The 26,894-nt window shown below is 55.1% G+C and overlaps 1 protein-coding gene across 1 annotated transcript in view; it reads left to right on the top strand.

The window, feature by feature from the left end:
* The first annotated feature begins 2,105 nt into the window (after positions 1 to 2,105).
* Positions 2,106 to 26,894, top strand: part of ARL15 (ADP ribosylation factor like GTPase 15) — a 322,033-nt gene continuing 297,244 nt past the window's right edge. The window contains exon 1 of the mRNA XM_054575339.1: positions 2,106 to 2,240. Coding sequence (XP_054431314.1) covers positions 2,193 to 2,240 — 48 coding nt within the window. The 5' untranslated portion in view covers positions 2,106 to 2,192. The remainder of the gene's footprint in view (positions 2,241 to 26,894) is intronic.

The raw sequence follows: 26,894 nt of genomic DNA, 5'->3' as shown, positions 1-26,894 counted from the left end.
AGGCAACATGTGATTCTTCTAATACATTATACCTAAGACAAGGTTTCCCTCAGCGCCAGTCATAAGGAATGTGCAAATGGCGTGGAGGAGGGTACTATGGTCAGACTCTGGAGACTTTCCTCGAACAAATTCTTTCCTCTGCCTGCTTTGGATCCATTTACTAATTCCTAGAGGCAGCACGGACCTCGTTTAGCCTAACGCCCTTCTGTTCAGGACCGTCTCTCTCAGAGGTTGGCTTTTAATGGAAAGGCAGAAGCCAAAGCCTCCTGGTGGGTCTTTCCCCTGCATGGAAACTGAGAGGCCTGTTGAGTCTGGCTTTGACAGTAGTCAAGACATCATTGGTCATGAAAAAAAGGGGCCAAAAGGTGTCTCTTTGTCAGCTCAAGCTTTTTATTTGCTTGTTTGCAAAGAGAAGGCAAAAAAAAAAAAAATATAAACAAAAACAAAAGGTTTCTTGTCCATTGGAATTGTTTTTGCCAGCAAGTGGGCAAGGCCTGCCGCTTCTGCAGTTAGTTTCAGCCAGTTGTGCCGTCGGTTTATGGAAGTCCATTGCCTCCAGGACCCAGGTCAGAATCCCTCCTGAATCCCACAATGCGAAGGCCAATCATGATCGGATCTACTGACAATGCACGTGAGCCTCGTTAGCTCTCACACAGGCAAAAACTCATTGACTTTTCTTCAGGAGTATAATTTCTTATCTGCACATACCCCTTATCTGTAAATTGGATCACAAAGTCAGCTCTGTACTAAGTTCCTTTGCAGCACCCTCCAGCCTTAGGAATTCTCGTTTTTTCAGCAAGAGAGACTGGAGACCCAGGATCTCAAAGCTCACCACCTGGGCCTCCCTGGAAGTGGACACCCTCCCCTCCTCCAGTATCACCTACACATTTAGAGCAAATTCCACTGTTATCACAAGGAATTCCGTTGGTGGCCCCACGAAGCATGTTGTATGGAAATTCACTCAGAGGATACAAACAAGGAAGGTGCTAAATTGGGGGGAAAGGAAAAACCCAACCCCTGAAACAACTTGGAGACAGTTATGTAGTCACTTCAGAAAGATTTCAGTTGAAGTTTCCTCCTTGAGACGTTGCTGTGTGGAGCCATTCCCCATCCTCCTCAACCTCTGGGCCGCCTCAGTCACCTGAGCCTGACGCCGCAGGTATTTGCTGTCTGGTGTTATGCTTGTTGAATTGGTTCTTCATAGCCTGAAACAAACAAAAAAACCAAAACAAAGAAAAAACAAAACAAAAAACTGAGCCTGGAGTGTTCTTACCTAGCTCCCTCCAGCCTCTCCCAGTTTAAAGCAACAGTGTAAACTCAATGCCAACCAATTTCCGCGCTGTTTACCAGGAAGTGCGCAAGTCTTCAGGGCACCGACTTAAAATTTTACTTATAATGCTTTTCAGAGAGCGTCTCATTCTATTGCTCATCCTCAGAGGCGAGGGGTCTGCGTTTAGCGTCATTAGTTGGACCACTCGGGCAGATCGCCGAGCTCCTTCCCGAGTGTCAGAGGTCAGCTTCTCCTCCATTCCCGTGTCGGTGAGCCAGCTTTTCGGGGCAACCTGATGAGAGGGAGCCTCCGTGCACCCCCGGACGTCCGCCCGGGCAGCTCCTTGCTGTGGGGAGCAGGGGCCGCCCTGGGTCGCGGGCTTGCTGGGCCCGTCTCCGCGAGCCGTCAGAGGCCGGGCGCCTGCAGGAGTCGCTCGGGAGCGGGGCTCCAAGGGTCGGTGGCCACCGCTGCTCTCGTGTTCCGGGCTGGCTTCCTGCTGGGGTGAGGGGCGGGAGCACTACCGCTGTCCGCCCTGGCGCCCAGTTCTGGCCCCTTCACCCAAAGAGGAAGCTATGGAAGCACAGCCGATTTTCCGCCCCTCCCGCCCGCTCTTCCGCCTGCACCGCCCCAGCTCCCGCCCCCGTGCCCCGCCCTCCCCGGGAAACCAGGACCCGGCTACTCCCGCGTTTCTCGGCTGCCCGCCGCCGAGGCCTGCCTTTTATAGGCGCCGCAGCCAATCAGCGCTCCGCTCTCCCGCGGCCCGCCCCCCTCGGCCAATCGCCGCTCCCCGGTGCCGCCGTCGGCTCCTCGGTGGCGCTCGGCTGTTTTCGCGGTGGCTGGCTTTGCAGGGGCTGCTCGCTCGCAGCCCAAGACGCAGCTTTTTTTCCGGGTTCGGAGCCGTTCCGGATGCTTTAGGTGCCGGATGACTGATCTCCGGATACCTGAGGCGTTTCTGTACATGGATTATCTGGTAGGTGTGGGTTCGGGGTGGCGTGTCGCCTGGCGGACCCGACGCGCCCAGGGTCCCCTGCCTAAGGACAGTGCTCCTGCTTTCCCCGGGACGGGATGCCCGGGGCCCCCTCTCCCGCTCCGGCCCTAGAGCTGCGCGGGGCTCGGACTCCGGGGGCGGGTGGCGGGGCTGACAGGTGAGGCTGGCCTGGTGGGGGCGCTGGGGCCGCCGGCTGCGTCCTCACTCGCGCCGAACACTCTCTTCCCGGGCGGCAGGAGCCCTCGGCGCCCCCTCTAGCAGGACTCCAGGTACCATTAAACAGCCATATCCTGAATGGCTCACTAAGTGCCCAGCAGCCCGCTCATTTGGCTGTTATTAGCTCTCTAAAGCGGTGACCTCGGTCGCGGTGAGGTTTTAAAAGCACATTACCCCGAAGCCATGGGACTAGCCCGCCTGCAGCTTGGCTGGCCGAGGCTGGTAGGGGACCGGCGCGGCCCCACCTCCCCGCGGTGCGGGCGCTCTCACCTGCGCGCGGGTCGGTCCGGGCCGGTCCGGGCCGAGTGCTTAGGCCAGGCTTGCGCCGCAGAGAAGTTCAGGTGGGAGGAGTGTCAGCACCGCGCTGGGACTGAGCAGTGTTTGAAAATGGGGGTGTGGTGGTGTGGGTGTGGGTGGGGGTGTGTGTGTGTGTGTTTGTGTGTTTGTGAGAGAGAGGGGGGGAGGGGGAGAGAGAGAGAGAGAGAGAGAATGAATTATGCAGCCCCTCACATTGTTTCAGAAATTATGTTTCCCCCGAGCTGCGTGTTTGTGCTCTGACTGACGGGAGCTGTGTTCGGTCGTCTGTATACAGCCGCCAGATTTGCCTTGTCACCCGACCGCTCGTACAGTGCAGAGTTGAAGGAGATGGCTGGGCACATTGACCCTCCTGTCATCGGGTTGGACACATGCAGTCGCTTTCCCACTGTAGACTGGTCTGGCCCAGACTTGCCAGTGCCTTCTAGGAATTGCACTTACTGCTGTGCTGAGAAAGCCTGGGGATGCTTTCACGATGCAGAAACGCTGGACAAGGACGGACTGGTAGTGTTACTTTGTACAATATTTGGGCTTACTGTGGTTGAGTGAAGGAGATAGACGTTTCCACTAGTGCTTCAAGGTTTGCTCAGCTGCGGGGAGGCTGGCAGGTGACGGAGCACGGGTCTGTGATCGATTCTGAGTTCAGATCTTGCTTGGCCCTTCATTTGTTGAGGTCTGTGACTTCCTCTATCTTGGTGATAAAGGGACTCTGCCTACAACTGGAGCCGGTTAGGGGATTATCTGCATCTGTGTTTTAAAAGACAAAGGGCCATGTAGGTTAAGAGAGTTGCCAAATATTTCTCAAATGTTATTTTTCAAATTAAATAACTGATTATTTTGTAGTTTGTTTTTTAAAATACAGTACTGTGGGTTTCCTTGCAGTCGCCCAAACGAAAGCCACTTTGTTGAGGGTAATTACGAAATAATAAAGGATAGCATTACCTATGCTGTTGAAAGCTAATTTTTGATAAGTAGTTCCTAAAAAGTCAAGTAGTTATGATCATTTTCTTACAGTATTTTCTTCACTTACTGGGTGACTTAAATTTACAAATTGCGTTACAAAACTGTCTCTGAAGTGCCAAACCCACCAAAGCATTTGGTGGGAAAAGAAATTGAAGAGTGAGGTTAATTTCTAGGTGGAGAGTCCAAGGGTTGGGGGGGGGGGCGCATGTTCGGGGGGCTCCAGGCCATCTTACATGCAGGCTAATTTCTTTACTAACTTGCTAACAGTTTTGCATCAGCCAGCAGGCTCCAAGCTTGACTCGGCCTTCTTGTTTTACCTGCCACCCCCCATCCCACACCCTGTTGCATTGTTATAAAAAAATCATTATTTTGCTGCTTTATGCTTTTAAACATTTCACCAGTGCAGTGAAATGGTCCTATTAAAAAGCACTGGCTAATCATTTGGGGTGAGAAAAAAATGTTAAAGGAAATAAGTCAGTTTTTATGAGTGTGCCAGGTATGTCCTATGAAAAGATTTGAGAAAATCCTTAACCATGAAGTCCAGGTTTTACTGAAACTGGGTGGGGGGGGTACCTTGTGGTGGTGTTTAGTGTTTAATTTTTGCTTATCAGAGAAAATGATAGGCCACACATTCCTTGCTTCCTGCCTTTCAAATGGACTCATTTCCACAGACAAAATCTGGTTATCAAAAACTGGTTTCTGAAAACTATCCATTTTTGACTGTATCTGGGACCTTATTTTTAAAATAAATCAATCCCCAAGTCCTTTTACTTACCTTCCAGGAAAAAAAAAATGCCCCTTTCACTCCGAGTCTGACCCTTCGGGTTCTGCTGAGGCTGTGGGGGTGGGTGAGCGCTCTGTGGCACGAGCCCCCCCCCCCCCCCCCGCCCCCCGCCCCGTCTTTTCTCCTCTTGCTTTTCAGCAGGCGTGTGCCTTTCCAGGGGCTGCCGGGGGAGCGGGAAGGGGGGCTGCATGCGCACGCGCTGCCCATTGTGGCCAGACTGGGTGTCGTCGCTTCACCTTTTTTATTTGGAGGGGGATGGAAAAGAAGAGAAAGGAGAGAAAGAGAGAGGTGCTATTTTTAACAGCTTTTAACAGGACGGTGGCTATTACAACATGGCAGCATTCTGCGTGCAGACGTCGCTTTTGATTTCTTGACCTGAAAGAAATGTTTGCAGTCAGAGGTGAAAGATAAGATGAAGGACAGGGATAGTGCCTTCATATTTAACGCAGGGTTTTTATTGATTTCAGCTCAAGGAAGGAGTGGTCATTCGCTGATCCTAAATAGCGTGGGTCACCCCGTGCCCACTATTTGTTGACCTGAGTGAATCTGAGACGCCGAGACTCGCACTTTTCTCACCGGCTTCTAAGCTGAGGCGAGATAAAAATCTGTTTGGATTGGGTGTTTTGTTCTGGGGAATGCAGAATGTATCTTTTCCCCTTCACTTTAAGATTATCAAGATACAGTTTGTTTAGCCTGGGTGGCAATGTAAGTATAAAACAATCTCAGTTTTCCACTCGAGGAGGAAGTCGGTGCAGGAGGCCACACACCTGCGTCGCATTTTTCTGATGGGCTTCAAGGCCATGTTTACACCTGGCAAGCGTGCGGGGGAAGGCGGTGTGGCTGTTCCAGCAGGGAGCGCCAGCACTTTTCTCTCCTGACAGACGGAGCTAAGGAGGCAACCGTGGGAGAAAATAATGCAGTTACAATGAAGGAGAACACCACGTCCGCCAGTTTTTCCTGGGGGGCTGGATGAGGTCAGTTTCTAGATTCCTTTTTGTTGTAAGTTTTCTTTTTGTTTACGGGTCTGGATTTCACCCCCTTCCTCCCTCTGCCTATCATGATGAAGAGAGATGTGCACGCGCCGGGACTGCGTTGCTGGTCGTGGTCTTTCTCCTGTGGAATGACTGTTCTTGCTTAGCGGTAACCGTTGGGCTACCTTTCAAACAAGCCTTAGCAGATGCAAAGGTTTGGAGTGGCCATCAGTAAGCAGGAAGTCACAGGACTCTTGGGGATTGTTTTAAGACCTATAAAAATAAAACCGCATTCTGATCTCTTTCATTACTCCATTCAGCAAGTATTCAGGGAACCCCGCTGCGTGCGCGGCCCTGCCGGTGGTCAGGAGGGATGTGCGCCCAGTGGCGGGCTGGCTCTCTGGGGCCTGGGTCAGACGGGTCGGAGAGGAGGAAGCACAGGGGATTCCTGGCGGGGTCCTCTCTTATTTCTCGTGTTTCTTTGTTTTCCTGGGGACTAAAATGCAAAGTTAGACTTGACATTGTCGCAGCTAACTGCATGAGGAGTCGTGGATGCTGATTAGCAATGAATGGTCGCTGCATTCGTATGTTGTGCGTGGGATTTGACAAGGTCGGGCTTCTAGGTTTCTTCCTTGTACAGATGGGTGGGCCTGGCCTCGTTTCCTGGTCATAGGCTCTACCTGCCATTACAAAAGTCTGTGTGTCCGTGGGGAAGTTCAAGTGACAGAAGCTAATTTAAAGCCATCACCATTTTTGCAGGATAAAAACCAACTGACGGACCAAGCAACAAAGGAGAGAAATCCATGACGGTGTCCCAGAGGGACAGAGCGCGGGGGTGCTCCAGTCCGTTGTGACGCGGCCCTTTGAAAGGGGGCCGGAAGGCACACGTGCGATTTCCTCTCTGCCCAGTTTTCTTAAAAGTGCGCTGTGTTTCACTCTGAGTGACTAGGAATGTGACAAGTTGTACACTCTGGCTGTAGTCAGAGTGATTCTAAAATAACAACGTAGGCCAGACATGTTTTCTTTTTAATTTTAATGGCCATTGGATTAGTCAGAGTCGCATACATGTTCTTTTATTAACATATAATAAGATAAAAACGATGTGAACACAAGAAACAGATCTGCCATCTGTGGAGGTCTCATAGCAGAATGGTTCAAGGACAGCCACCCCATGGGGCAGGAACTTGGAGGCCAGGGTTGGCCCTGGTCCTCCGGCTTGGGTTCCGGCAGTCCTGAGGGTGGGGCCTGGGGGCGGGCGCAGGGCGCGCGGTCCCTGCCCCTGGGGGCTGCATCCTGGGAGGGCCTGCGCCGTGCCCGCTGGCATGCTGGGCTGCGGCTGGGGAGCATGGGGGGTTAGGAGGGTAAAATCAGTGACCGTCCAACCGTGGCTCAAAGAGGTGGTGCATGTCCTCAGGGTCGCACAGCTGACAAGTGACAGAGCTGGGACTGTGGCCCCACAGCCCTACTTCTTCACTTCCTCCCAGCTTGATGGTAAAGCTGTTGGAAGCAGGCGAAATGTGTACAGTGTATTCCATGCAAACACTCTGCTGTTTCTCAGGTCCAGGGTGAAGACACCCGGGGCCCTGAGCCCAGGACTGGGGGTCCCACAGCTCAGGGACTTGGTTCTGCCAAAGGGCTGTGAGGGACAAGGCAGGATGGAAAAACCGGGCTGTGTCCCGAGCCTCCCCCAGGGCCTGATTGGTCACTACGACGACCTTCAGCCTCTGATGTTTTATCAAGTGACCCCACATGGGTTTCCAGGCAACCCGGTCGGACGACCCCTAGCGCCATTTCGGGGACATGCTCTGGCCTTTCCCGAGCTCCAGTTTTCCTTGGAGATGTCGCTGAGACTCAGCATCGATCTGCCAGCTCCTTAACTAAGCGCTGCCCGGGGCGCGAGGCTGTGCCCAGTGGACACCAGGCCCCAGAGAGCCTTTGGCCCAGGGACGCCGGTCTGGCCAGGTCCCCCAAGGACGTGAACTATAAAGGGTTGCTCCTGAGGTAGAGTGGGGAGAAGCGGGGGCGACTGCACTGTCCCCAGAGGCTGTCACAAACTGCAGTGATGGTGGGCTTCGGCTGTGGCGCGGCCGCCTCCGTAGCTCGGCTGCGGCCCCGCCCTGGATCCCCCGCGCGCCTCTGGTCTGGGCTGAGTCGCAGAAGGCCCGTCTGGCGGACCCCCGTCTCTGGGTGTCTGCAAAGTGCCTGGACACAGCACCTTGCGGCCGGGCCGGGTCCCGTGGCCTCGGGGGCCTTCACGTGCTTGAAGGCTCTGCGGTTGCCACCGTGAAAGTGTTCCCTTTCTGCACTTGGCAAACACTTGCGTTTGGCACTGGGCCCCGCGCGGGAAGCGGCTGCTTCTGACATCCAGTGCTGAAGTCAAGACTCGGGCCAGCCCCGGCGTGCCCGGGGCGGCGGCCACGGGCTGGCCTGGAACCCGCGTCAGGGCAGGGTCCCCGGCCAGCTCGATCGTCGCTTTGTCGTCAGAGTCACGTCTGTGCCTGATAAACAGGGGACTAGGTCCCAGGTGCAGTGCAGACTGTTTTCCTCACGTCACCTGCTGTGCTCCTCCCAGCAGTTCTGTTGACCAGGTGCTGCAGATTGGATTTGAAAAGGGGGACCTGAGGCTCTGTGGGGTGGGGGGAGGCTGTGGCCACGGTCGCGTGACCAGTGCGGCGTCTGGGCCAGGGTTCCAGCCCAGCTTGGTGGCCTCCAAGCCCGGGTGACCAGCGTTACTTGGGGCGCGCTGACCAGGCGGCGAGGGAGTGGGGCCGCGGGACCCGTAGACGGGACGCTGGGCTTGGGGGGGGGGCCACCTCATGGCTGATTTCACTCGTCTGCGGGAACCGGGCGCTCTGCTCTTTGGCCCGCAGCTGAACACGCCTCCGCGACTTTGATAGCAGCTAAGCCTTTGAAAGGTTGGGTTTACAAGACAGTCTCATTCCCCCACCCCCCCGCCCACGCCTTGTGCCCGGCTTTGCTCCGACTGCTCTGGCCTCTGGATGGCTTCTCTGGGCCGAGGGCCTTCTATCTCCTGGCACTGTGACCGTGTGTCCTGAGGGGACCCCGTGGGCTCCTTTCCCAGGAGGGGTGTTGCCTCTCCAGCCGCCCCTAGACCCGTGACCGAGGCCAGAAGGACGGGGTGGTCCAAGCCGATGCACACGCAGAGTCTGAGGTTGCAGCAAAACGCTCTACGGTGCGAAGTGTGATTTTTCATAAATGCATGTCTTCCGCGTACTCGTGTTGAGTATAGAAAATAAGAAAACACACTTCTGTGTACTTACCCCCTGATCGAACAGTAGTTAACATTTTTCCATTTTAAGTTCAAAACGCGGATATTCCTTGAAAAAGAAGGCTAAGCGGCCCGGAGCTCGCCCACGCGGTCTCCTGCCGCGCTCCTCCGGCTGATGGCCGTCCCGCGCCAGGTGGGCGTCACCGCCTGTGGGCACTGCGTCTTCACTGCATTTGCATGTGTGGCTAAACAGTGTGCAGTATTGTTTTGTGTGTGTTAACAGTTTTACAGACAGTGTAACATCCCCCCTTTGTCTTTTTGACATGTATTTATTTCTCTAATGTTTTTGAGATGAATAAATGTGGCTGCCTGTATCAGTAGACGCTTGTCTTACGTTTCTGGTTTGGCCATTGCCATTTCTTGTTTTATATGTAGGGATCTTATCTAGGTTTTGTGAGGAGCTCAGAGAAGAGAATAGGTGTTGGTTTTTGAAGAAGAATTATTTATTCATGAGAGTGAGAGAGAGAGAAACATCGATTCGCTGTCCCACTTACTTGGTTGCTGCTCGTATGTCGTCTGAGGCGGGATGGAGGCCGCGACCCCGGGGCGTCGGGCTGCTCCTCTGACCACCTCAGCGGCCGGGCCTGGGCAGGGAGGTGTTGGTTTTGAGGCATGGTTTTGTGTGTATTTCCTTGTTTTTACTTCACATAAATTGTTTAATGAAATTTTATTATGTGCGTTTTAGTCTTATGACTCATCAGTTTGTTTTGCAGTTTAAAACAATCATTTTGTAGTCATCAACCCATATGTACATATTTACACATATATCTTCTGGCCTCTGGAAGGAGTAAGGTGATTTTGGTAACAGGTTGAGTATCAATATTATCGCAGTAAAAGCTCAGTGAAGGCAGCTTGGAAAGCATAGCGAAGCGCCCTGGGGAGAAAGCATATATCTGTACTATAGCAACCCACAGGGGACCATTAACATTTTTTAATCCAGTATCACATGAAAATACAGTTTTATAACCTTTTTATACCTATGAGTATTTAAATTTTAATGGTTCTTCTTCTGCGACATTTGTTTTCTGCATTATTCGGGGAACCCGTGCTTTTCGTGACGGGCCACCTCATCGCGGAATGTTTCACGTTTGCCCCAGTCTGGGCTGCTGTGAGTAGCGCTCCCCTGACCCATGCCCTGAACTCTCCGGGGTGTTTCAGGGTGGTGTCCCGGAAGGAGCCGTAGTCCTGTGGCACTTGAACGGGCCACAACAAGGGGTTCCAGTGCCAAGTAAATTTGGAAACTGGGTCAAATAAAGTTAAACAATTAAAAAAAGTTATATAGCTTTTACTCTGCATATGCACAGCGGGAATCTCTAGGAGGAAGACGATTCCATGCCCTGTTTTTTAATTCTTTGGAGTATTTGTGCTTCATGATCAAGCTCTAGAAGGAGATCTGTAAGGTCAAAAGGTAGCTGCATTTAAAACTCTTGGTATTGATTAAATAAGTTAATAGTTGTGTGATTGGGCAGCGTGCAGCTGTTATCAGCGGCTGTTGAAGGCCAAGTTACGTCATAGCGAAGTTGGCGATAATGACAATATTTATTGTGAGCTCGCTCAGTGCCAGGAAGCGCTTGGTAGGCACCTGCCACACGTTCAGCCCCTTCAGCGTCCTGCAAGAGCGAGGAGCTGTTATGTTTCCTCCTGTTGGGCAGCTGAGGAAACGGGGGTCAGGAGGGGCTGAGCAGGCTCCGGGACGCAGCGTGACCTTAATCTATACATGCCGTCATTAGTGAGATAGGGAAGAAAAAGAACTTTGATTTCCAGATGTTGCACTGACGAAATGTGCTACAGAAGGTGTTTCCTGAATCTCAGCTCACAGAGACATGGAAAAGAGTCAGGGGAGTGTTGCAATTGTACGTTTAATCTCGGCTGACAACATTGGAGGTATTTTCCCAGCTTTTGTGGCCGTAAGGATATACCGTCTGTTCTGAAATGGCAGTGACTGTCGTTTCTCTCTCTCACAATGTCATTGCTGGGCAGGCTACAGAGACGCCAGCCCCGTGTCGGTCCTGGAGTTTGCGTGTGTATGTGCGTAAACGCGGGTATGGATTTCGCAGGTAGTTATTTCCGAAGCCCCGAATACTGGGAGCCTGGTCGCAGACCGACCTCCCAGGCCACAACAGGTCTCAGCCTCCGAGCTCGGAGAGCACCAGAGCCTCTGTGGCGAGGAGCACTAGCAACGCCACAGCCAACTGCCTGTGCTTTCGCACGCGGCGGCGCGTTGCCGTCTGTGCTGACGCGTGGGAGAGCCCGTCGGACGCGAGGACTTGGTGTGACGGCGCTGGCGGCAGCCGGGGGCCCCACAGCCAGCCTCTCTCCCCCCAACTTCCTTTTTTTCTCATCCCTTACACCTTGCGTTTTTTTCCTTCTCCAATAATGGCAGTGTACAATTTTTGTGAAATAATTTAAACATGTAGGAACCCATTCTTGTATTTTTTAAGAGCGGGGCATTGAAAGGTTGTCACTGACCTTGGAAAAACCATGGTTTTTGGTTTCCTCTGCGAAATACCAATGTTGGGACTTCTAGTTTCAAGCAGAATGCTAATTTTTACTGTTACTTTAATTTTTATTTCCTCTCTTCTTTCTGATCTGATTCAGAGATTTTTTTTATTCATTGATTGACTTTAGAGAGAGAGAGAGAAAGGGTTGGGGAAAGAGAGAGAGAGAGGGGGAGAGAGAGAGAGAGAGAGAACGATTTGTTGTTCATTTTTCTGTGTGTTCACTGGTTGGCTGTTACAGATGCCTTGACCGAGGATCGAACCCTCAACCTTGGTATAGGGGGACAATGCTCTAGCCAACTGAGCTACCCAGCCAGGCCAAAGGCTTTTTTTAAGGTGGCATCTATGACTAATACTATGACTAGTGGGACTCTTAACTGCAAAAAGACGTTAACATGGGGGTTTTCTGAGGATTGGAAGAGACAACGTCTATCCTGGGCGTGATGTATACACACGAGGTGTTGCATAGAGCTCAGGTGCACCTATCACTTTTTATCTAAATTAAATTTTTGTTCACCCACATAGACTATCTTTTCAAAAATTGAGGTACAGTTTACAGACAGTAAAGTGCACAAATCGGGAAGGCGCAGTCTGATGAAGCTGCATGTCCCTGGGCCTAGGAGCTGCCCCCGTGGAGATGCGAGGCATTTCCAGCTCTGCAGAAGGCTCTCTGGTGTCCCTTCGCCGGCGCTGCCGTCAGGGTGAGCTCGCTTGATTTTGAACTGCACGTAAATGGAATTACCGTTACGTGTTCTTCTGTGTGTTCTTTCTTTGGCTCAGCATTGTTGCACGAATCAGGAGTTTGTTCTTTTTTTGTTGCGATATAATATCGTGTGAAGACACCATTCATACTCTACCCGTTCTAATAGGGATGGGCAGGAAGCTGGTTTCCGGAGGTGGGATTTTTGGAATAAAGCTGCCCCAAACATTCCTGCATGTGTTTTTGGTGGGGAACTGCCACTCATTCCTGCTGAGTGCAGTGGAGTCTCAGGGTCACAGGGCGCTCGTAGGTCTGGGCTCACTAAACGCCGCCAAACGCTTTTCCCAAGTGGCTGCGCCCGTTAGACGTCACCGGATGCCGGAGACTCCGGTCACTTCATACCCTCACCGAGGCTTCCTGTGGTGCTGGAGCTTTTATTTGGCCGTTCTAACGGGCATGATTCCAACCAACCTAAAGTTGCCCGGGGCCTCTTCCAGGTGTCCAGGCATGAGAACAGGGTAATGCAAGGGGATTATAAGGCAGGTTTTTGTTTAATTTGGAGAAGTTACTTGGCTGTGCTCTGAAATTCCTGCATTATTCAGTTGGGTAATTCATTTGACAATTCCGACGCACCCCAGAGGCCCTGCGGGAGTCGAGCGCCTTGATTGGTTCTGGCTTTGCCACCCATGAAGTGCGGGAGCTTGGGCAGGCGACCGGTCAATGCCATTGACTTTGTTCCTTCATCTGTCAAAAAGATGGTATTAATTCAGTAACTTAAAGTTTCTTTTACTTTAAGGTTTTCCCCAGTCATGTTCCTCCCTGGAATGGCTGCCTCTCTGCTCTCTCTTCTAACTCTGTGAAGCAGAGTTCACACAGTTGTCTTTTCATCATTTATCATTCATGCACTTAAACAAGCCTTTAGTAAGTGTTGTGGTGCGTCTGGGCACGAAGGGGCCGTACGCTGGCCCGCGCCGGCGCTGAGACTGACCGGTGGCCGGTACGCACCAGACACCCTGTTCTGTTGAGAGGAAGGGGCGGGTGGTAAGGCAGGTGTGAGAGAGGGGCTTACCCTTGCGGGGCAAGGAGAGCTTCCCGGAGGAGTCCTTTTTAATCTGCGACGCTGGGTTGAGTTGCTTTGGCCCAGGGAGGGGAGGGGAGGGTCAGGGTCAGGGTCAGGGTCAGGGCCAGGGCCAGGCGGGAGGCCCAGCTTGTGTGGGGACTTGGCGTGAGGAGCCCCAAGGCATCAGGGGAGCCGCGGCTGCAGGGCGGCCGGAGCTGGGCTAGCAGCCGGCTGGCGGGAGGCTGCAGCGCCCGGTGAGGGTGGCGCCGTGGGTACCGCCACGTGTGCCCAGAGTGATGTGGTTGCCCCTGGTCCATTCTCGTGTGCCGTGGGGACGGATTGGGACGGGCAGCCGGGCTGGAGCGAGCCACCCGTCGAGAAGGTGCTGTCCTGGGTCCACAGAGAAATGGCGGCGCTCGGAGCCGGGCAGGGGCAGAGGGAGGCGGCGGTGCGGGTGCAGTGCGGCCGCACTTAGGAAGTACCAGGTGTGAGTCCTACCAGACCATTGGCTCTAGAAGATGAGACCAAAGGAGACTTCCGGGCGAATTTTCAGATTTTGGTTTGAGCAGTGTTCTGGTTTTCTATTACTGGTAATGAACCACCTTAAAAGAGTGGCTGAGCGCTGGCCAGTGTGGCTTAGTTGGTTGGAGCTTTGTCCTGCAAAGGGAAAGATCGCTGGTTCGATTCCCAGTCGGGGCACATCTCTGGTGGGGGCATATCTCTCACCGATGCTTCTCTCCCTCTCCTTGTCCTTCCCTCCCCTCCTTCTCTCTGAAACAAACAAACAAACAAACAGCAGGTTAGCACAGTATCAGTAGTTTATTTTGCTCATGACTCTGGAGGTAATTGGGTTCAGCTAGGCTCTTCTTGCTCAGGCCCCCTGAAAAGTCACAGTCACAGGGTGGCTGGAGTCCCCTGGTGACTTTTTTACACGCTGGCCTGGCCCCTTGGCTGAGGCCGGAGAATGTGGACTCCCGGGCCCCTTTCCTCATGTGGTTCTCCCGCATTGCAGCTGCGCGGAGGGAACCTGCCAGGAGAAGCCGGCCGGGCGCGGGCCTTCGTGGCCCAGCCTCAGCGTCCCTTCTGCGTCCTGTTCATGTGCCAGGGGGGCGGGCTCAGGGCCAAGGGCAGGAAACTGACCGCACCTGCTGGTGGGAGAGGGTGAAGCGTTCACAGCACGTTTACGGCCGCTGGTGCCCGGGGGCCGATGGGGCCGTGCCCGGTGGCAGGACAGCCTGCAAGAATGGCGTGTGCGGAGGGAAAACGAGCTTCACGTGCGCGTCCCTGAGTTGGCGCCGCTCGTGCAGGGCCCAGGCTGAGCTTCCACGGGGGCAGATGGGGGGGGCAGAGGCGGCTCTCGCACCCGTAGCCCAGAGCAGCACATGATGTTTATTGTTACTTGCCAGATGAGTGCTGTATTATTAATATCATGTGGGAGGCGGAGTGCCGTGTGTTTGCCATGCATTATTCATTGCCGTTATCATTTCAGAGATTAGAAACCTGAGGCTTAGAGAACTGAGTGTCTTGCCCATGGTGTGATGGAGCCAGAATTTGAGCCCAGGTCTGGCTGACGTCCAACCTCTCGTTCTTACCCACGGGGGTGACCAGTGACCGTGGCTGTGAGCGAGCCCGCCGAGGAGGCCCGGCGCCCTGGTCAGTGCCGGCACCTGGCGGGCGCGGTCTCTGGGGCCGGCAGGAGGCGGGGTGAGGAGTCTGAGAGGAGGACCACGCGCGGACGGCCAGGCAGGCCGAGAGGGCGCCCTCCAGGAGGAGCAGGTGGGCAGCGGGGGCCAGCACGGCCCAGAGGTCATGGAAGGTGACAGAATGGGACATCACCCCAGGGTAGGGCTGTGGTGACCGTGGCTGAGCTTTGTCAGAGAAGGGCGCGGAGGTGCTGCTGCCGCCGTTGTGTGAAGAAGTCCCCGTGAAGGAGTCGGGGACAGTGGGGCATATAGCGGAGGTCTCCTTTCTAAGCAGGACAGAACCGGAGACAGTGAGCCTCTGGCAGAGTGGAATGTGACGCCGCCTTGCAGCTGTGCCCGGGCGGTGCGGGGGGGGGGGGGGGGCTGGGCTCAGTGGGGCTGAGGGGCCGCAGAGTCTCCTGGTGGACGGTGCCGGGGACCAGAGTGTTGCTTGCTGTGCCCCGCTGGAGGGGGAGACACGGCGGAGCAGCGACGCGGGTCTGGTGGCTGTAGGACTTTGGTCTTCCTTTCAGACTTGGCAGCTGCGTGGCGGCAGGTGTCAGACGCAGGCAGTTCCCCCGGCACTGGCTGGGATTGGCCCAGTGAGTCCGTGGCTGGGTGGGGGCGCGGGCCTGTGGGGCGCCGGCCGGCGGCGGTGGGAGCCAGGAGGGCAGGCGGGAAGGCGAGCGGGCGGCGCGCGAGGGGCCGGCGGCCTCGGTGAGGCTGGGCGATGGCGTTGTCTGGACTGGTGTGCGGGAGACTGAAGGGAGAGAGGTGGCGCTGTGGGTGGACAGTCGGGGGACAGGCTGGAGCGAGCAGAGGCAGGCCAGGCCTCTGAGGGGACGTGGGGTAGCCATGGTCTGGGTGGGCAGGGTGGGGCGCCCTCGTGGCGGGGAAGTCACCAGGACCGGGGCGGGACTCTGTGCCTCAGTTTCCCCACAGGCAAATTGGCCGTGACAGTGTTGCCTCCCTCACAGAATTTAAAGGGAACCGGGTCTGCCCGGCCAGCCGGGTTCGTAAAGCAGACCGTCAGGACCGAGAACCTGGGACTGTAAGCACGCACAGGCGTTTGCTGTGACTGACTGGGACTCTGCGCGTGAAACAAGGACGCGCGGTGCTGCTGTCCCCGAGGATCCACTCCGATTCTCTTCATTCTCCGGGACCAGCCTGTCAGATGCCTCCCTGCCCCACGCACGGAGCAGAGGGACTGGGCTCACGGCGGCAGCTGCTTGTCGCGGCTTTCGGGGGGCGAGCGCGCCAGGCTTGGCACCCGGTGGCCGCGTCGCTCCGTGGCCGCTTCTGCCCGAGCTGTGCCCGCAGCGCGGCACCCCATCTGAGGCCCCGCCCTGAGCTCTGTCGTGTGGGATCCTCGGCGTCTCTTCTGTTGGAACCCAGGGGTTTGAAAGTCACGTTGGGGCCTTGGAGAACTTCGCCCGCCTGTGACTGACTGGCTGGCCCCCACACCGGCAGCACGTTGTAGGGGCCGGGCTCGCGCTGATTCACGGGGTGAGGCTGCTGTTCCTCGTCAGCCTGGCCGGTTCCTGCGTGCGGCCAGCTCTTTTTTTAAGCCCCTGGGCGGGAGGTAGAAAGCCTCGCGTAAGGACCGGGTCTCTCTCTCTCTGGTGGTACAGGAGTGCTGTCCGTCCGCGTCGCTCACCGGGATGCTTCTCTTGGGGTAGCATAACTTTCCCCGCTGCTTGTTGGGGTCTTGAGCCTGAGGGTTTGGACAGGCTTATCTGGTCACGTCCCGGCTTTCCTTTCCATTCCCTGACACCGGTCCGGCCCCCGCTGACCTGACCCTGACTGTGGGCAGGGCCGCGTCTGGAGCCTGCGGTGGAGCGGCTCTGTCACTTCTCTGGACACGGACTGCGACCGTCCTGCCGCCCGAGTGCGGGGGACTCGATCCCTGCCTGGGGACGTCGGCCTTGCCCCCCGGACGTGTCTTTGTTTGGGGGACCTGCCTAACTCTACGGGTCATTTTTGGAAATACCCATAGGTGAATATTTTCCATTTCTTATCTTCTGAGCGCTTAAAGTTTTATCATGAATAATGAATGATGTGTGCTTCATATTCACTCTGAATAGTTTCAGAGAACAGACTTGGTCCATATGTTCTCTTTTAATTCCACCACATTGAGAATAGATATTCAGCTGATGATTTGTTAAACTCTTTAAATCGGGTAGTTTATTATCAATGCCTAAGAGAATACAAGTCCTGTATAATGAAACAAGTTGCTTAAAAAGTTGAAATGGTAGAGAGCTGTGTAAGAAGTGATGCCTCTTTTAATTCTTTATGAAAAAGTTGCTTTGAACAAACCAACATTAAAAATGCCTGATGATGAAGCAATGATGGAGATGAAGAATCAAGATTTCACACACTCATGGGTGCTTAGATCCCTGCATCTAGTTGAAAGCAGTTCTTTTATTTCCTAAGTCAGAGTGCTTGAGAGCTCATCTTGGAGGCGAAGATGATTTATCCCGACTGCTTTACGCTATTGCAGCGAGTGATAGTAAAACAGCAACAACAGTAACAGCAAGGGAGCAGTCTTCTACGAGTGGGTGCGGGGCGCATTTTCCTGGGTATTCGGGGTTAATAATGGCTCTGGCTTATATGCTAAGCGGCACTTACACCCATGTTAAATTGCTTGAAATGAAACGTGGTGACCGTAGGTCCTTGATTTTAATTCCGATGCATAGCCCTGTGTTCGGATGCCCAGCTACCACAGGAAAAGAATCTGCAGGCTTTTAAAATAGTCCACGAGGGATCGGTGTCAGGTTAGTTTTGGGAGAAGAAAAGCCCTCCTCTCTCCCGCTTCTAACGCCTTCACTCAGCAGACACTGTCCGAGCACTTAGTGTTTGGTAGGCGCTCGGGCATCATCAATGATGATACAGAGGTGACTGTCTGTCTGCAGAAACTAGATAGCCTGAAATGTGGGACACAGCTCTTTGCTTGTGGAAAACTGCAGATGACAGGGCTGGAACTGGGTGGACACGCTCATCCTGGAAGGGGCCAGCTGGTAAATGTGTTAGCCTTCGCGGGGCGCGCCGTCGCTGTCTGAGCGGCTCAGCTCTGCCCGGACAGCGCGGAAGCAGCCGCAGATAACACATGTAAATAGATGGATGTGGCTGTGTTCCAATAAAGCTTTATTTACAGCGACAGGCACTGGGCCAGATGGTCTCGGCCAGAACATTGTTGGAAGTACATCTGCTCTCCCAAGCAGCGCCGCCCCAGGTTCCCTCTCCCCATCACGTTCTGCTCTTTTATGTGATTTTTCTTTGTAGCACTTGTCACCGTCCCCTTCGATCTCTTTGCCGCCCTTGCCTGCCCCCCGCCCCCCGCTGCTGCAGGCTCCTGGGAGCAGGGCGTGGGCACGCTCACCTCCAGCGTGGAGTGCAGGTGCCCAAATCTTTCATGCAGGGGATTCGTGCCAAGTACGCCGGTGCCTTCCACTTGGCCATCAGAAATCTGCGAGGCTTTCAGTAGGATCGCTGCTCCGAGCACCCCTGCCCCACCCCCCGGGTCGCGGGACACGCGGGACACCCGTGCCCGGGGGTTGCAACGCCGAGGCTCAGAGTCCCAACTGTCGTCGTGGATGGAGTGTTGTTTTGCTTACAGTTAATGAGAAAGGCCTCTTAGCACCTTAAAAAAAAGAGTTCTCCCATCTTATAAAACGAAAAACGTCGCGGGCCTCCCAGGCTCCCCGGTGCCCTTAGGAATCTGCCCGCTCCTTACAAATTGGACCGTGCAGGCTTCTCCCGCATGCTCACCCCTCCTGGCTGCTTGGCCTGGAATGCTTGTGTTGGGAAAAGTGCTTATATCTAGGTCGGCCAGAGGGTCACCAGGACATGTCTGCATGGCATTTGTGCAAAGCAAGTGACTCTGCATTCAGCACAGGCGATTCTGTTGGCCTTTGGCTGTCAGAATGGTTGCCGAAGCGTAAGATACCTGCGAGCCTGCTCTCCTTGGTTTGACTTTATTTCTGTGAATGTGGGGTCTCAGTCCAGGTGATTTCGTTTCAAATTCTGGTTCTGTCACAAAGGAGCTGCTCTCTGTGTCAAAATTGGGGATAATAACACTACTGTAAAGTGGCCCACATCAGACTTCCATTTAACTAAGGGATTCCCCTCTAGTTGAAATGAGGCTGACCCAACCTCTGTGTCAGTTAGCACTGGTACTGTTTGGAAAGTGGCAGCTTGGACCAGACAGATGTCTATTTTTTCCTCAGGTAGGTAAGTCCACAAGTAGTTAGGAGCCCAGATGCCTCTGTCCACTGTGGGTGGACTTTAAACTCACGCCTCAGAGTTGCTGCTGGAGCTCCTGCCATCGGCTCTGCATCCAGCGGGATGGAGCGTGGGTGGAAGTGTTTTTCTCCTTCCTGGAAGACTTCCCAGACTGCAGCATACCTCACGTACCGGAACTCGGTTACATTGTCATACCTGGCTGCAGAGGAAGCTGGAGAACGTAACTTTTTTATGGAGAAAAAGAATTCTCTGCAAGCCCATTAGGCCATTGTTCACAACCTGTGCCTCTCGGCTTCTCCTGAGCGTAGCAGCAGGGGTGTTCTTGTCCTTGGCTTTGTGTATCTTTTCCACGTGGTTTCTTTTTGATCATGCCTTTGGCTTCCTTATAAATTTAGGTTGCTCCGATTCTTCACGGTGATGAAGTCACTTGCTAGCAAAGCTTTTAATTGTCAGTATTTTTCCACTCAGATTTTGGAGAGTGGGGATATGGTTGGCCCGGCCTCGCTGTTCCTGCTGGGCTGCCCCGTGGCTGTGGGGCATCTCAACGTGGCCGGCCTGCCAGGCGGACCAGCTCTGCCCACCCCGACGCGGACCTCTCCGTCTGTGGCCGACATGCCCGGTCCCTGACACGTAGGACTTCTTTGCCAGGAGTTGGAGACAAATCCTTAAGTCGGGATGCTTTGCACGTTGATGGGAATGGATTTTAGGTGGTGGGCAGACAGTCGGCGAACAGTCTCAGCTCCTGCCAGGAGGCTGAACGTGATGGGAAAGGACCGGAGTGGGCGGAGGCCCAGAGCGGTGGCCTTCGCGTGCTTGCCGCCACCGCCTTCATCTGGAACCCTCTCTCCTCCTCCTGTGGCCTCCCTTCACTCGCTGACTCGTACCTTTTAAGACTGTTCAGGGCCGCCCTCTCTCGCAGGCCTTCCCTGACACCCCTCCAAGGCGGCCAGAGGCCCGGCTCCGCCTCCCTGAGGCGCTCTGTGTGCAGGTCCGGCTCTGCTGGGCGCAGGGCCGCTGCCCGGTAGGTTGCGCGTCCGCTGCCCTGTCTGCCATGCGTCCGTGACATCTCTGCCCTGTCCTGCGCTGAAGACGACGATGCCAGCGGTGGCTCTTGTCTTTGTCTCCCTGACAGTTACGTGGCAATGCCTGTCACGTTTAACAAGGCCGAGCACACTTCCTCTTTTTCTTTTCTTGTACTGAAATTTTATCCCCAGTGCCTGATAAAAGTGAAGGAATACAACCTTCCCCGTACTAAGTGGCAGTAGGTTTTTGGTGACTAAAAAAGAAACACATCTTCCCTTTCATCTTGTGAATTAGAAGGGGATTGCTTCCCCTCTCCCCACACTGTTTAATCAGAATTTTCCCAAAGAGAACTGTTTGACCTTTAGCCTGAGCCAACATCTTTTTTCTCGTGTGTGCATTACGTGTGACTCTCAGTGCCGTTCTGCAGAGGGTGGCTGACATTTTGCTGAGATGAAATCTGTACGTTTTGACACTCACGCGGGCGTTCGGTTGTGTTCGGCGAGGAGACTTTTCCCACCTCCGAGGTTATTCCTGCTTGTTGGCGTGTGAGACCTTGGCCGGCTTTCACAGGGATCCTGCGTCACAGGGGGTGACGGTTTTTCACAGGCGAGGACAGTGACACCTTTCTGAGCGGCCGGTCGCGCTTCTGTGCACGTCGCCCGTGCACACTTGTGGACTGTTTGGAAAACACAGATGCGCATGGGACGGGAGTAGCCTGGCCACCGTTGCAAGCAAGCGAGTTAGAAGAGGAGGAGGGACCAAGTCGCTGGCTGTGCTTTAGAGGGAGGCACCTGTCCGGCTGGACCGTCACCGCCCTGTAGCTCTAGCCCGAAGGAGCCGAGCCATTCATGTCGCGGAGCACAGTCAGCCACAGGGTGCACGCGAAGCTGCATGTTATTTTTACACATCAGTGTATGAGTTTTTTACAAGGCTGATTTCCCGTTGGGGGACCGGAACCTTCTGAGGCTCCAGGGGTGGGAAGTCCTTCGGGGCCGAGTTTCCAGAGACCACACAGGCAGGTGCCAGGTCGGGAGAGGCGGCCTGCCCCAGGTCTGTGTCTGGGGCCTGGCGGTGTGCCCGCGGCCTGGCAGACGGGACCTGACTCGGGGATCCCCACCCCTCAGGCCCTGGCAGGGGAGGGCGCCGCGCAGGCAGGCCTTTCTCCGCAGCTCCGCCGCTTTGCCTCGAGCCCCTGTCTTGGGTGCTGCCAGGGGAAGGGCTAGGTCTTGGGGCGGAGGCCCAGGCCCAGGCCTCTGAGGACGCCCCAAGTCCCCTCCCCTTCCTCGCTGCCTGCGTTTTGACATGTGAACATAGTCGAGAGCTGGCTCCGTGATATCCACCTTTTAATTTTGTCACACGCAACATCGCCAGCGAGAAGCAGCACCGCCGTCATCTGGCTTTTCCTGGCAGGAGGGAGAATTGTAGGGCACATCCAAATGTTTAAGATGTCCTGGCGACAAGAGCTTTGGATACTCTGTCTTCTCACTCTGATGGAACTGGAACTGGATGTGCCTGGACATCAATTTTTCTTAGGCTGTATAGTAAATAGCACTTATTTTGTAGCATCTTGTTGAAGGTTTTTTTTTTCCTCCTTTATTTTCATGCTTTCCTTTGCAATCTCTCTGGGAAAACAACAATGAACTGTAAGTAATCACAGAAACTTCCCGTTGAGTGTTCCTTTCCTCTTTTTCGGGATTACGCATTATTTTCCATAGATTTATCTTAACAGATTTTAACTAGTCCGCGCCTTGCTTTTGACAGCCTCTCTTTTCTGGGCTTTCGTCAGATGGAGCAGCGAAGAAGCCATGATATTCCTTGGTTCTCCCTCAGGCAGCCTAGGCGGGGGCTTGCGAGCGCGTTCCTCGAGGCTCCCGGGCCCCAGTTCATCAAGCGGAGAGAGTTGTCCTTTAATCGGGAATAAGTAGCGATTCCTCTTTCATTCCAGGTTGTGCATTACAGTTACGACACACGAGAGGGTCTTGCAATGGGAGCCTCTATCTACGGGAAGGGGATGGCCTGTCATTTGAAGTTGACTGCTGGCTCTCCTGCTGTGACCAGAGGAGGCGTGGCTGTGCTTCCCGGCACCCCTCACACCGGGGCCCTCGCGGCTGCGCGGGGGGCCGCCCCGAGAACGCCGCCCCGAGAACGCCGAGCCGGGGCGGACACGGGGCTTGGACGGCGCGCGGGCGCCTCGGTCTCCGGCGGGGTGCTCGGGGCTCAGCAGCGCCTGTGAGGACCGGAGGTGGCAGAGTGAGGGGTGAGGCTAGTCTGGAAAAAGCCACACAGAGAAGAGCGAGTGGAGGGTTTCCAGGGCGACGGCTCGGTGACCCCAGTAACAGTGTGTGCGCGCTGGGGTGCGCGACAGGAGGAGCAGGGGTGGGGAGCGGGACTGCAGTGACCGGAGAATAAATAGTCTCCCCTTTAAACGAGAAAGCGCTTCATGGAAGGGCCCCCATGGCCAGCGCCGGCGTGCTCTCTGTCCCGGCTCCTCCGGGGAGACTCCTTGTCAACAGTGGGGGCCGCCCGGAAGGCTGGGGTGAGCGGGCTGAGGGAGACCCGCGGCCGGGAAGGAAGCCAGAGGCCCGCCCCCGTGCCCTGCGCCCAGTCCGCAGGAGCTGGCGTGGCGGCCCCGCTGTCCCCGCGCCGCCCGGCCCCCGCCCCCCCAGCTCGGACCCTGTGCCCGCCGGGGGCTGCGCCCCGCCCCAGCCTCTGGGCAGGGGAGGCAGTGCGGCCGGAGAGCCCAGACGGCCCTGCGCAGAGGCCGCTCCTGCTGTCATCTGCTGTCACCTGCAGGTCTCATCACGGAGAACTCGGCCCCTGCCAGTCAGCCCCCAGCCCCCAGGAAGGCGGGGATCAGAGAGGCTCTTGCTTCAGGTGACATAAAATAAGAGACAGCGGTTTTTCTCCCGGGAAAGGTGACCTTGCCGGCTCACCGTGAGAGCTGTTAAATAAGTAATTCCCTTTGTGCCGAGTGCTCCGGGGGCGGCGGCCGTGCGGCAGCTTGAGGAGCCTCTCTCCTCCCGCCCCGAGGAGTGATGGCGTTGCCCTGGCCTGTTTTTACTGGGGGGTCTCCTCCAAAATGAAAAAGCCCAACAGCGTTAGGGTAACAGTGACACCTTGAGGAAAGACATGATCCCTAACGATTATTAATGGTTTTCTTGATGGATTTTAGAGAGACAGGGAGAAAGAGATGGGGGGGCGGGGGGAGAGCGACGGGGAGAGACACTGATTTGTTGCTCCACTTACTGATGCGCCCATTGGGGGACTCCTGTGTGCGCCCCGACCGGGGGTGGGGCCTCACCCTTGGCGTTTCAGGACGGCAGCCTCGCCCACGGAGCCACCCGGGCGGGTCAGCCATGGCCCCCAACGTTAAATCATCAGCCGCTGGTTTGAACAATAGCATTTGTGAATGTTTGGAACTCTTCGAAAGCTTACATTTTGAGTTTGGTTTTGCATGGCTGTGATTTTATTTTGAATGTCCGTGCACATAATGTCGGCCTTTGATATTTTCCTTCCCAGGGGTCCTGAGTTTGTACAGAATTCAGTTTCTGCTGGCCGTCTGAAGGGACACCCTGTCACGGGGTTGGTCTGGTACGGCTTCTCGGCCTCCAGGGGGCGTCTGTCCTCGGAAGCCCTTTGGCTGCTCTGCTCCTTTGACGCAGGGATACGCCACGACCGCAGGGATTTGCGGCGGAAACTTGATGGAGAAGCTTGCCCTTAGCAACAGTAAACCGAAGTGGCTGTGTTGGGCTGGATCAAGTAGGGTTGTGCTCATTACTATCAGTTTAATCTGCTAACAACAGTCCTCCAGTTAAAAGCAATGAATCAATACGTACATTTGGTACGTGTGGTTTTGTGAGTGAACGTGAGCTTCAGGAATCTGACCTGGACTTGGGAGTGAGAAGCTGTAAATTCTCATGTTGGCACTGTTACTGACATTCTGATACCGATTGATCAGTCTTCTCTCTAAATTCAGCCCTTTGAAATTGCTAGTGTGTAACTATGAGAAGCTCTTCCTTTTTAACAAAGGCTACATGAGTTGCAGATATTTATGATCTGGTAACAGTTGAACTGAAAATGCTTATAAAACTATTGCCAGGGGTGAAAGAATTTATCATTAAACACTGGATATTAGAACAGGACTTAGAAACAAAATCGAACCATCACAATAGCTTGCCTTTTTTCAACGCGCCATTGAATTGCAGGCTGTGTTATCGTCCTGTGAGGAAGCGCCGCGCGCGCCCCGTTGGCGCTGTCTTACCCGCGCGGGCCTAGAGCAGGCGGAGGGGGGAAGCCAGCTCCCTTCTCCGACAGCGGCTGTTGGAACACAGCAGCGTTTCTTTAAGGAGAGAAGCAGGACAAGGGGGCCGGCCAGCTCTGCGGGACCAGCCTTGAGTTGTGGCCTCTCGCTCCCTATTTTAACCCCGTGGAGAGTGTCTCAGTGTCCAGGTCACACGTGCCCGTTGTGGAGCGGGCGTCCGCGCGGTGGACAGTGTGCGCTGTCGGGAAGACGCCCATGAAGGACTGCGTGTGGGGCTCTGGGCGCCGGCTCCCGCCGTGGGAGCGTCTACGTGTGCAGGCACTTGGGCAGATGAAGCTGGACACCAGTGTGTCCTAGGGCTCGAGGAAACCCCTCAGAGATCTTGCGTGTCGCCGTCGAAAGAGCCGTGCAGGGCGCGTTGCCAGCAGCAGGCGTGAAGCAAACTGTCAGACACGACGCATGTGCCCGTTGGTAATAGACCGGATTACTAAGCTGGGGAATTTTAATGTCATAGGACGCCACGCAGTGCGAAAACACAGGCGCTGGAACTGACGTACAGGGTCCGGCAGGGTTGACAGTACCGAGTGTGGTTGGGGGGTGCGCGAGCGTCTCGCAGGAGACGGACGGCAATTCGAACCTGTCACCTAAAGTGTCACGTGGTGTGCGTGAGTCTAGCGCTGTTATGTTACAGAGTGACATGCTTATGATTTTGTAATAAAAGATTTTTATGTACTGAAAAAGGGGCGCTATTTGTGCTGGACCCTGTACATGAACTACAGCTCTACAATACACAATGGATACATTTCACATACAATGCTGAGTGAAAAAAAATTACAGGAAGATACCGTGTGATTTCATTTCTCCAAAGTTCAAAACCAGGGAAACTCAGCTCCCCTTTGTTTTGGGGCTGTGCTGCTGCGGAGATAAACCTCAGAACAAATGCCGATGTGGTTCCCCTGGGGGTGACTGTTCTGTGGGGGGCGCTCTGCCCCCCAGGCGAAGGAGCCTGCTGTCTGGCCGGTCTGGAGACAGCTTTGGCCGTCCCACCTGCGGGTGGCTGGTGGAATGCCGCCTTTATCTCGGCTGACGCCAGCGGTATTGCTAAACACCCGGGCAGTGCCTCGGGCCGGCGCTCGGGGGTGGCCTGGCCCTGAATGCCGAGGCTGGGAGAGCCCTCGGGGAGCGGGGGGCAGAGCAGCCTTTCAAGGTTGCAGTGACTTTCTGCCCCTTCCCGCCTGGGGGTGGGCACGTGCTCTGCTGTGTCTTTGTGTACTTGCTCGGTACACTTTTGGTGTGTGTGTGACTGCACAACAGAAAAAAAATACATTAAAGTGTTGTGGGATGTTCCCCCCCCCGCCACATGAGCCTGTATCAGGGCCCTGAGTCCGTTTCTTATTTTCACAATACGGGGTGCTCTCTATGTAGAGGACCGTTGAGGGGCCTTTCTAGCCTTCAGACTCAGAGGCAGACCCTTGGCTGCCTCCCTTCGAAGGCCTGGGGAGGCGGATTGGAGGCTGCGGGCCCGGGGTACAGTGGCTCCTGTTCGCTGACCAGCGGCTTTTTTAAGGAAGGATTTGAACAGACAGTGATTTTGTTTCTTCCTCACCTTACACAGAAGGATGTGAATACGTACACACAAAAAGTTGTAGGAAATTGTTTAAAATGAATGAAGCAAGAATTCTGAGTGAGCAGTATGAACACAAACTGTAGATTCTTACAGGGCGGGGACCCCTCTGCGTTGCCTTTGAGCCTCTCCGCCCCCCGCCGCCCCCGCCGCCCCCGCCCCGTGCCCTCAGGCGCCTGGCACAGGGCGAGCGCTCGGCAGGTATGCTCGGTGACGGGACGGAACGCAGAATTCAGTCTTCAGTTTTGCCTTCACTTTAATTTAAGAAGAAACAGATTTGCTTTGTTCCTTCAGTCTCCGTTTTTTTTTAGCGGTTCTAGCGGCCTGTCTCAGCCAGGTCTTTCTATGTACTTCACGTATTCATTCAAGATGCTGGATTTTGCATCTAACATTTGCAGCCTCACAACTAAATTGGCGATATTTGTCCCCAGCTAGATGAGCAGGTTGCTTGGGAGGGAGACATGTCTTGTGTCATTTCACGTGAAACTGTCACTCTGAGAGTGTTTCCTCTGGGTCCTCTGGGTGCTCTGGGGCGCAGAGGCCAAGCCCGGATCAGGGGTGACAGAGATGAACTGGAGGGGGCAGCAGGAGGAGGTGCAGGGGGCCTTCAGCTGACGGGTGACTCCTGGGAAAGGAAGCTGCGGGGACGGCGCTGGGAGGAGGAGACTCCGAGAAAGCCGCGCCGGGCTGCTGGGCCTCGCTGGGCAGGGAGGGCCTGGCCCGGGGACCCCCGAGCCCGGCCGCCAGCCAGCCTCTCGGCTGTGATGGGGCCCGTGGACCCGAAGCCCCGTGGCTGGCTCTGTCAGTCCGTGCACTGTGCCTGTCTCCATGGAGATGTGAGCACGAGCCTTGGGCAGTCCCGCACACAGGGTCTTTACGGCTGGCACCTGAGCGGCCTGGGCTGCCGGTGCCAGGAATCGTGAACCTGGCCCCCAGCCCGGGCTGGCGCCGGTGCTGTCCCAGGTTATTGCATGAGGAAGCTCTAGGCGCCCCCATGGACCAGGGATT

Source organism: Pteronotus mesoamericanus, unplaced genomic scaffold (genome assembly GCF_021234165.1).
Source record: "Pteronotus mesoamericanus isolate MK-2021 breed Mesoamerican mustached bat unplaced genomic scaffold, CSHL_Meso_final contig_29, whole genome shotgun sequence".
NCBI classification, from domain to species: domain Eukaryota; kingdom Metazoa; phylum Chordata; class Mammalia; order Chiroptera; family Mormoopidae; genus Pteronotus; species Pteronotus mesoamericanus.
Note: the sequence above shows the minus strand (reverse complement) of the source record. Positions and strands in the feature narration are given on the sequence as shown.